Below are 11,392 nucleotides of genomic sequence, written 5' to 3'. Positions count from 1 at the left end.
GGGACCAGTCTGGTTCTTCAGGACCCCCCCTCCTGTCCCCAGTGTGGACAAAGACCCAGAACCAGAGGTGAGCTGCAGACAGCCAATCAGAGCGGCTGTGTACAAAGTGAGACTATCTGTCTGCTGATGTGGTCATTTGTGAAACCAGGACCTGTTGTTTTCTCCAGAGTCATTGTTCCATCACACAACACTGACATTTAAGATGATGATTCAAACCTTCTCTTTGTTGTCTGTAGTTTTTCTGTAGCTGATGAAAATAATCTGATCAGATTGCCAGACTCTCTGTCTTCAGTCTGACTCTGTCTCTTCTCTCTCAGCAGATCGTGGTCTGCAGGAGGTTTTAGATCAACATAAGATCAGTCTGAGTAGCAGATGTGAACGAGTGACTGAAGGAATGGAGGGAACAGGAAGTGGAACCCTCCTCAACAGGATCTACACTGAGCTCTACATCACAGAGGGACAGAATGAAGAGGTTAATACCCAACATGAGGTGAGACAGCTGGAGACAACGTCGAAGAAGAAGACCCTCCATGACACTCCAATCAAGTGCAAAGACATCTTTAAAGACTTACCTGTCCAACAGAGAGAGGATGTCTCTACGGTCTCACCTGTCCAACAGAGACCCATCAGAGTGGTTCTGACCAACGGCGTCGCTGGCGTTGGAAAAACCTTCTCGGTGCAGAAGTTCACTCTGGACTGGGCCGAGGGCTTGGAGAACCAAGATGTCAGTCTGCTGGTTCTGCTTTCGTTCAGGGAGCTGAACCTGATCAGAGATCAGCGGTTGAGTCTTCTCGGGCTGCTCCATGTTTTCCATCCAACATTACAGAAGGTCACAGCAGAGCAGCTGGCTGTCTGTAAACTTCTCTTCATCTTTGACGGCCTGGATGAAAGCCGACTGTCACTGGACTTCAAGAAGAAGAAGGTTGTGTCTGATGTCACACGGACGTCATCAGTCAACGTGCTGCTGACAAACCTCATCCAGGGGAATCTGCTTCCCTCGGCTCTGGTCTGGATCACCTCCAGACCTGCAGCAGCCAATCAGATCCCTCCTTCATGTGTTGACAGGGTAACAGAGGTCCGAGGCTTCACTGATGCCCAGATGGAGGAGTACTTCAGGAGGAGGTCCAGTGATGAAGATCTGTCCAGAAGAATCATCTCACACATCAAGACATCCAGGACCCTCCACATCATGTGTCAAGTCCCAGTCTTCTGCTGGATCAGTGCTACAGTTCTGGAGCACATGTTGACCACAGACCAGAGAGGAGAGCTGCCCAAGACCACGACTGACCTGTTCTCACACTTCCTGCTGGTCCAGACAAAGAGGAAGAAGAACAAGTACGGTGAAGGACATGAGACAAGTCCACAGGAGCTGACGGAGGCCGACAGAGAAGTTCTTCTGAAGCTGGGGAGGCTGGCGTTTAAACAGCTCAAGAAAGGAAACATCATGTTCTACCAAAAAGACCTGGAGCAGTGTGGCCTGGATGTCACAGAGGCCTTGGTGAACTCAGGACTCTGTACTGAGATCTTCAAAAGAGAGAGTGTGATCTTCCAGAAAACAGTCTACTGCTTTGTTCATCTGAGTGTTCAGGAGTTTCTGGCTGCAGTCTACATGTTCCACTGTTTCACCAACAGGGACACAAAGGTCCTCAAGAAGTTCCTGGCAGAACAACATCTTGATTTAACCCTGGATGTCTTCCTGCAGAGCGCCATGCAGAAATCCCTCAGCAGTAGAAATGGTCACCTGGACTTGTTTGTTCGCTTCCTTCATGGCCTCTCTCTGGAGTCCAACCAGAGGCTGTTAGGAGGTCTGCTGGGTCAGACAGACAACAGTCCAGAAACCATCCAGAGAACCATCAACAACCTGAAGGAGATGAAGACTGATAAAATCTCTCCTGACAGAAGCATCAACATCTTCCACTGTCTGATGGAGATGAGGGACCAGTCAGTTCATCAGCAGATCCAACAGTTCCTCAAGTCAGAGAACAGATCAGAGAAACTCTCTGAGATCCAGTGTTCAGCTCTGGCCTACATGCTGCAGATGTCAGAGCAGGTTCTGGACGAGTTCGACCTGAGCAAGTACAACACATCAACTCAGGGACGAGAGAGACTGATCCCAGCTGTGAGGAACTGCAGGAAGGCTCGGTGAGACCAGACATGGTCAATATAATTATTGATCAGTAGTTCACATAAACAGAGTTTTTCTTTATTTTCTGATTATTTTTAGTTTGACTTTGAAAACATTACGTAAGGGATAACATAGAGTGAGCAGGCTTTGCTTCAGGGTCCCGTCCATCCTGTGACAGTGATGAGGATCATTGTTTCAGGTCAAACTCAGTCAGAGAAGATGAGCTGAAGCTCAGATGTTCATCAGATCATCACGCCCTGTCATCAGATGCATCAACTGTGTTTTTACTGCAGCTTTCATCTGGTTTGATTCTGACACATTTGATATTTTCTCTCTTCACAGACTTGTTCGTTGTCAACTCTCAGAGAGTCACTGTGAAGTCGTGGCCTCAGCTCTGAAGTCCAACTCCTCCCACCTGACAGAACTGGACCTGAGTAACAACGACCTCAGTGATTCATCAGTGAAGGTTCTGTGTGCTGGACTGGAGAGTCCAAACTGTAGACTGGAGACTCTGAGGTGAGTTCACTGACTGGACCTGTTGGACTTTTGTCTGTGTTCAGTTCACATGTGTGAAGTTCAGTTTGAAGCAGCGACTGATTGTGACTCCATGTTACTGCAGCTGGTAGAAGGTGAAGGGTCAGAGGTCACTCAGAGGTCAGTGTGGTGATGATGATGATGATGATGATGATGATGATGATGATGATGATGATGATGATGATGATGATGATGATGATGATGATGATGATGATGGTGGTGATGAGCTGCTCTCAGATGAAGCTGCTAACAGAACAGCTGGATCAGCCACTGTAGCTGAAGCTGAGCAGATGTGATGTAGATCTGAGCTCTTCCTCTTTTCTTGGTTCAGGGTCAAAGGTCAAAGCAGCTTCCCAGTGTGAGAGGTCAGGTTAAAGTCCTGTAGCTCAGAGAACAGTGTTGGTTTGATGATCCCACTGTGGAGACACTGCGGCTCATGAACATCAACACTGGGCTCCACAGTAAGGAAGCTTCAGCTCATGGTCACATGACATTAAAGGAGTTTACTTCCTGTCCACAGTGGCTGTGAAGCTGTATTTTGTTTTCGGTGGGATGGAGAGCAACACTGCCATAATACATCTTCTAATTATTCTTGGAAAGTTTCATATTCACAAATCAAAGTGGTCTGGATCAAAACCCTGCTTTCTTCGTTTCATTGTTGAACTCCAGCAATATGGCACCGTACTTGGACTGCTTAACAACAACAAAGCTGAGAAGACTCTCAACCTGTTAAAAAACAATGCATTTGACTCTTGAAAGGACTGACAATGAACTGCAGTATCCCCTGGTCTGTTCAGTGTTTAATGAATTTCTGTCCTGTGTTTGTTAAACCTCATGTTTACAAATGAAAATTGTGAGGGGGAAAAAAAAAGTGTCTGTGAAGCAGCCTCTGGTCACATGACTCCACTGTCAATGAAGGGTCAGAGGTCAGCCTCAGACAGTGGACAGTTTATCCTGAGCCACTGTGACTGTGTCCACAGCCTCTGGACCTGAAGCTTCTTCAGCTCTGAACAGATGATGAGACACTGTACGCTGTCAACAAGGAGCTTTATCCTCAACTCACTGCTTTTGTTCTTCATTCAGATTGGAGTGCTGCAGTTTGTCAGAGATCAGCTGTTCTTCTCTGGGCTCACCTCTGAAGTCCAACCCCTCCCACCTGAGACACCTGGACCTGACCAACAACAACCTGCAGGATTCAGGAGTGAAGGGTCTGAGTGGTTTTCTGGAGAGTCGAGACTGTAGACTGGAGACTCTGAGGTCAGTTCACTGACTGTTACTGTTGTAGATCTTAGATCTTTGATCCACAACTGAACCTGATTGATCTTCACTCAGAACTTGAATCATTGACTTTGATGTCATGAATGAAGGACGTTTGAAATACAGTAGTTGTTGTCTCATGTTTCCAGTTCTTCTCTCACACTGACGATGACTCTTCACTTTCAGCTCATTTCACTCAGTCTGATCAATAATCAATGATCTGATCATTTCAGCTGTGTGTGTGTGTGTGTGTGTGTGTGGTCCTGGATCAGGTCTGGACCTTTAACCTTTGATCCAGTTCAATCCTGAATCAGAGAGGTGTAGTCAGTGTTTAGTCCAACAGGTATTGATCAGATATTGATTGTATGTTGACTAGGCCTGGGACGATAATACATTTTGCTGGACGATATATTGTCCCACAAATTATTGACGATAAACAATATTATTGACACATTTTTTTAGAACAAATGAACCACTAATATAATAATAATATTTCATAATAATGCAAGTAGACCCTTTTAAATGCGATAAACTTTTATTTCTCATGGGTATTTTTTAACCATTGTAATTGGAATGACAAGAACTTATATTCAGTTCAGTTCAGTTCAGACAACTTTATTTGTATATAGCTATTATCCTAAAAAATAAAACAAAAAATAATAAACAGTGCAGTGCAGCTCTTCTGTCCAATAACATTACACACCTGAAGCTCCACTTTTCATTCAAACAAACTAATATGACTTCCACAGATGTAAGATTTCATCAATGAGACTAGCATTTATCTCCTAAAAAGTATTAAACCAGCCGGCGGTAAACCTCTAAAAACCTGCTGATAAGTTTTCTTAGTCGTTTTTTCCCCCATTGACGGAGGTTGACCGAGCTGCTGCAGGCGGCTGCAGACTGTGGGAAGCCCCGCTCCTCCTGCTCGCTGCTACCACAGTAGCTCCAAAAACGTAGGAGGAAAACTCCTAACAGGCGATATGTGGATAAACTGACCACAGACTGGGGATCTAAACTGTGACTTTCTCGCATGAAAAAATATTAAAACTTTAAAAAGTGACGTGTTAACAGCGCTGCAGCGAGAATTACAGTAAAATTTAACTGCTTAGCTTTTAGCTGCTTAGCTTTACAGCTAGCGCTGCCAGTTGCCGCGAAATGCATTCTGGGAAACAAAGATCCTGGATGACTGAAAAGAGGGTTCACTCCTTTCATTCTGCTATGAAACGAACGGCCCAGGTGCTGAGACCGATGCACAGAGTGAAGCCTCTTGTAATCCAGCCTGGTTGGAGGTGAGAGACCAGGAAAACAAACACGTGCGCATGCACATGGCGATATATCGAGGCTGGAAAAATTAGTTCATTTTCATTTATTGTGCGATTAATTGATTTATTGATTATCGTCCCAGGCCTAATATTGACAGACTGATCTGAGGTCAGCAGCAGCTGATGAATCTGTGCTGACATGTGGATGATGTGTGTAGAAGGCCACATGATGATGATCCACAACAACACAAGGACAAAGTCCCTCTACTCATTTACACACTGATCATTGATCAGGACACATCTGATCAATCATCAATCATTTCATCTTCTTCTTTTATTCTTTATTCAGATTGGAGCGCTGCAGGTTGTCAGAGACCAGCTGTTCTTCTCTGGGCTCAGCTCTGAAGTCCAACCCCTCCCACCTGAGACACCTGGACCTGAGCAACAACAAGCTGCAGGATTCAGGAGTGAAGGATCTGAGTGGTTTTCTGGAGAGTCCAGACTGTAGACTGGAGACTCTGAGGTCTGACTCGGTTTTATTTCTGTGCTCAGATGAATGTGATGTGAAAGTTGTGTTGATACTGAGCTGCAGACATGAGGCTGATATTCTACTGATCCACACTGAGGCTGTAGGACAGGGTAGGCAGGCGCTCACAGACCAAGACCAGGGCTGTGGGGGGGTCGGCACCTCAGACAGCTCATCACACAAAAACCTCACAACAAACAGATTCATGCACAATGGTTTAAACATGTGCAACACTAGTAGGAGCCCCAGGAGGGGTTCACGTGCACCCCCCTTATTTTTTTTTCTAGTCTGGATTTTTTGCATCCTTGGAACCTCTAAAATAGAGATTTGGGTGATTCCCTGAACAAAACCTGTCCAAAATGTGTTTTTTGCAATGTTTTAGTACCCCTATGATACCTGTGGAATTGTTGCCAGGAATGCCAGTCAGACTGTCTTTCAAAGACTGTAGCACGCTCAAATTTCGAGCGAGCCCAAAGATAGAGATATCAATGTATTCGGGACAACCTCAGGTTTCCAGTGTGACCAAGTTTGTTAAGCTACCTTGTCAGAAAGGGAGCTAAAAACCTAATGATTTAAAGTCAGATGAAAATTGTGTGAGGGAAAAACAGCCATCTACATGTTTTCAAATGGTCCCTTGACCTGTCACCTAGATGTATGTGAATGGAAATTAGTTATATGGGTACCCACAGGCCTCCCCTATCCAGACATACCTAATTTGTGTGAATCTAATGCAGTTTTGGGGGAGAACCATGCAGTAATTTGCATGCAGTAGCCTACAAATATGTCATTTCCGCCTATATACAAAATGGTGTATTTCACTATTTCTGCACACTGGGGGTTCATAAACAGTCACAAAATTGCATGAATTGGGTATGACTGGATAGCTGAGATGCTTGTGCATCCAATCAGCCTATTCAATTGTGATTTTAGTCCATAAAGTAGTGTATTGGCACAAATGGTGCTTATTGCTTATCATGAGCAATAATTCAATCACTCTTTGAAATGAACATTGGAGGATTTATTCACGTGTACTAAACAGTAATTTCACCAAATGTAGCCATTTAGTAACTATGTATGAAATGCAATAACTTATGGTCATAGGAGCAAGAAATATTGCAAACATTAACTACTGTAGGAACCAGGGACATGTCCCCTATAGAATTCCTCTAGATGAAGCTTGATTTCAGTAGTTCTCTTCATCATCATAAATTTTTGCTTCAATGGTCTCATCTTGCTCTTCTTCCTCTTCTTCACTATCTGCCTCCTGTGTGAGTATGTCAACCAGAGATGGAGGCATTATGGGTCTAGCAGTCCACACTACTCCACAGTACTCCATAGTACTCCACAGTACTCCATCTTCATTCTTCTCTCATCCCTGGTGAAAATCATTTTGTAATATATGTTCTTGTTATACATAAAAAAGCAAACACAGTTAACAATATAATATTATTTACCAGATGTAGGTCATTTAGGCTGCTCAGAGATGGGCGTAGCTGCCTGTTTGTAACCTGCCACTCCAAAAGAAAGTTAATGCAGTGCATGTGAAGATGATACACAAGATGGTCAGAGAGGATGAGTCCCTCTCAGCTAAGTCTGAAGTGGACCTTAGACACCTCCCACCATCACAATGCTGTCGCCATCCACCACAGTGCTATCTCTCCACCCACATTGATCGCTGCAACCATAGAGTTGCAGGTTACAAGCGGGCAGCTACCTTTGACTGCTGGACCGATAATGCCTCCATCTCTGGTTGACATATTCACACAGGAGGCAGATAGCGAAGAAGAGGAAGAACAACAAGATGAGACCATTGAAGCAGAGACTTTTGATGATAAAGAGGAATACTAAAATCAAGCTTCCTCTGCAAGAGGAATTATGTATGGGGCATGTCCCTGGTTCCTACAGTAGTTTATGTTTGCAATTTTTCTTCCTCCTATACCATTAGTTATTGCATTTCATACATGAGCTCTTGAGGATATTATTGTGTTAAGTTACTGTGTGTTTAGAGTAATGACTGTTGTCCTGGACCTGATGGACCTGTACCTGCTCCCAGAGGGCAGCATGCTGAACAGGTGATGGTTTGGATGGGAGTGATCACTGAGAATTGCTGTAGCTCTGGAGAGGCAACAGAGCTAGCAATATAGTCCAGGGCGGGAGGTGGACAGCTGATCACTTCTTCTGCAGACCTTATCACTCTCTGCAGTCTCTTCCTGTCAGTCACAGTGCAGCCAGCATACCATACAGATGGCATGGCATACACCAGCAAACTCTCAATTGAGATGAGAAGGTCTTCCTGCAGTTTGTTCCATCTCAAGACCCTCGGAGGGGGAGACGTTGCTGGGCTTTCTGGACAAGGACAGTTATGTCAGCTGACCACGATAGATCCTCTGAGATATGGATCCCTACAAACTTAAAGGTGGAAACCCTTTCCGCAAGGTCAGGAGGGGGGGGTCAGTCTTGTGCCTCCAAAAGTCAGGATGGAAGAGCTCTTGTCACCAACTTTAACAGACTGTGGATGGTTAGAAAGAAAATTCCTCTTATCCTCTTGGTGAAGCAGTTAGCATCGTCGCCAAAGCCAACATCCCATAATAAGCGGGTGTGTGTTTGTGCTGGTTTCAGGTTTTTCTGTCTTTGAGCTTCATTCAGCATGTGTTTCTACACGTTAGTTGTCATGGTAACAGAGTTCAGCCTCACATGTTTGTTGTCTTGAGCATGGTCAGTAAATCTCTGATCATTGTGGCTGCACAACATGAGTTTGTCTGGATGGAGCCACAGGTGGAGCTGACAGGTGAAGAGGCGGCGTCACTGCGTCTGTGTTGAAGCAGCAGCAGCTTCTCATGAATATTAATGAGCTGTTTTCTCTCTATGTGACTGTTTAACCTGCTTCCTGTTGCTTCAGCTGTTGGACTTTGATTTTCTAAACTTGTTCTTTCTGAAGCTTCTTCAGCTCTGAACCGATGATGAGACACTGAACGCTGTCAACAAGGAGCTTTGTCCTCAACTCACTGCTTTTATTCTTTATTCAGATTGAACAGCTGCAGTTTGTCAGAGAACAGCTGTTCTTCTCTGGGCTCAGCTCTGAAGTCCAACCCCTCCCACCTGAGAGAACTGAACCTGAGAGGAAACGAGCTGCAGGATTCAGGAGTGAGGGATCTGAGTGGTTTTCTGGAGAGTCCAGACTGTAGACTGGAGACTCTGAGGTCAGTTCCCTGACTGTTACTGTTGTAGATCTTAGATCTTTGATCCACAATTGAACCTGATTGATCTTCACTCAGAACTTGAATCATTGACTTTGATGTCATGAATGAAGGACGTTTGAAATAGTTGTTGTCTCATGTTTCCAGTTGTTCTTCTCTCACATTGACAATGACTCTTCACTTTCAGCTCATTTCACTCAGTCTGATCAATAATCAATGATCACTGATAACTGCAGCTGTGTGTGTATGTTTGTGTGTGTGATCTTAATCTTCTTCTTTTATTCTTTATTCAGATTGTACAACTGCAGTTTGTCAGACATCAGCTGTTCTTCTCTGGTCTCAGCTCTGAAGTCCAACCCCTCCCACCTGAGACTCCTAGAGCTGAAAGGAAGATACTACCTGACCAACAGCAACCACCTGAGCTCTTCATCTCTGCAGCAGCTTCATGATCTTGTGGAGAGTCCAGACTTTCGACTGGAGACTCTGGAGTGTCAGTCTGATCTGTAGCTGTTTCCATAGCTGATGAGACTGTGGGAGTGAAATAAAGTGTAAAGTGCAGCAGGTGAACCTGTCAGGATGTGACATCACACATGACATCATCTATGACATCACAGACTCAGAAAACGCTGCAGCAGCTTCAATGTGTCAATCATCAGTGATCCAGTCACAGGTAAAGGTGTTGAGTCAAACAGGAACAATGAGCTTCACCTGTCACTCAAGTACAGGAAGTACTTTTACTCCAGTAACTCCAAACTAAATACTTTTACTGTGATACTGTAATTATAGAAACTTTTACTCTGCTCCTATATTATAGTATTCACTGTGATACCTTGTAAGAAGTACTCTGATGCTGTATGTACAGAAACTACTTTTATTGTTGTGCTGTATTTTTACTGTGTTACTGTTAGTAGCTACTGCCACATCCACTTGTCGTGCGCAACAAAACACAGCAAAAGACCAAAATACATGTTTTATAACGAATTTCTTCTTTTCGCCCTCAATCTTATTAAGAAGAAAGATGCCATTTAATTAAACTATTTAGTATTATTGATAAGTATGATTCACAAAAGAAACCCTAACCTTTATTTTATAACTTAAAAACACACATATCTAAATAATTTCCTGTACGTTTTTTTCTTTTTCTTTTTCAATATTTGCTCTTTCAAGACTCAACATGTAGTCATAACACATCAGAATATCATTGCAGAGCAGCTAAAACAACAACATGAAAAGATAAATATTATTTAGGTGTCAGGTTCAGTTACATTTCAAAATGAAAGTGTTTATTTTCGCAAATTACAATAAAAGGATGTTTTTTTCATGGTTTTACAGTGAGTGTGTTGTCGAACAAGAGATTATGAACTGTCAGGTTTAGTTTTTTTAATCACACGTGAAAAACTATGGAGTGATGTTTGTAATTTTGTTGCTATCAATGTTGTTGCTGATTTTATTTTGTTTTGGAGGAATGTACTATTGTTTGGGCCCCCTGACCTGAAAACAAACAAGGAAAAAGCCAACATAACTTTTATTATCAACCTTATCATTTTAATGGCAAAATGTCATATTCACCAATTTAAGTTCATTAAAAAAAAAAACGGTGAGCTCAAGCAATAATACATAAGCAATACATAACCTCCCCAAATTTTCAAGCAACCAGAAAGTGATTAAGACTATCAATATACGTGAAAAGTTGAACTTTTTTTTGTAAACTTGTAAATTCTCCCTGGCATTTGATTGCATTTTATTATGAAAAACTGTTTTTGTAATGTGAAACAAAGTTTTGAATAAAAAAAAAAAAAAGTTCACACGCGAAACGGAAATGATGTCACTGTTTATTATTCTGTTTGTGAAGTTTCCGGTCGGAAAAACTTAACTTTACATTATTTTAACCACCGTTTTGCATTTAAAAGTGTATTAACTTAAAAGTGTAACACCTGAAACATTTTCATACATTACATTTTTAAGGCATGTGTGCAGTCGTGTGGTTGTATTTTATTTATAAGACATTCACTCCCCGCTGTCCTGTCTGTGAGGCGGAGGTATTTTGGTGACGGACCTCTGGCTCTGCACCGACACATGTGAGCGACCATGGCTTCACCCGGCGACGGCACCGGGGAATCGAACCTGATAGTGTGTGTGACGGGGAGCTTTCCTCACCAACAAAGTGGTTGGGCAGCCGGACTGGTTACTGGGGCTCGCGCCGCCCTCCTCGCGCTGCGGTCGCTGCAGTCGCTGCAGTCACTACGTAGCCCCGTTGGTCCTCGTGGCTTCCTGGGCACGAGCTCCTACCACCGGAACTTGCACCTGTTCGCCTGCCTCGCGCCGGACTGCAGCGGCTCCTCGGCAGGATGGACGGTGCTCCGCTCCCAGGGGCTGGAGACCGAGGCGGCGGCTCAGCCCGATTTTATTTTATTTTACTTTATTTTATTTTATTTTATTCTATTTTATTTTATTTTATTTTACTTTATTTTATTTTATTTTATTTTACTTT

General features: G+C 43.5%; 2 protein-coding genes across 2 annotated transcripts in view; both read left to right on the top strand.

Moving 5' to 3' along the window:
* Positions 1–11,392, top strand: part of LOC146986534 (uncharacterized) — a 1,046,957-nt gene that overhangs the window by 984,485 nt on the left and 51,080 nt on the right. Inside the window, exons 25-26 of the mRNA XM_085780502.1 lie at positions 5,528–5,701; positions 8,731–8,904. Coding sequence (XP_085636628.1) covers positions 5,528–5,701; positions 8,731–8,904 — 348 coding nt within the window. The remainder of the gene's footprint in view (positions 1–5,527; positions 5,702–8,730; positions 8,905–11,392) is intronic.
* Positions 485–2,146, top strand: LOC146986536 (NLR family CARD domain-containing protein 3-like). The gene has a single exon (XM_085780287.1). It carries the CDS (start codon positions 1,100–1,102, stop codon positions 2,144–2,146), a length of 1,047 nt encoding a protein of 348 aa, XP_085636413.1. The 5' UTR covers positions 485–1,099.

The sequence above is a fragment of the Trachurus japonicus genome, chromosome 6, assembly GCF_045865225.1.
Source record: "Trachurus japonicus isolate A0001 chromosome 6, Traja_1.0".
NCBI lineage: Eukaryota > Metazoa > Chordata > Actinopteri > Carangiformes > Carangidae > Trachurus > Trachurus japonicus.
Note: the sequence above shows the minus strand (reverse complement) of the source record. Positions and strands in the feature narration are given on the sequence as shown.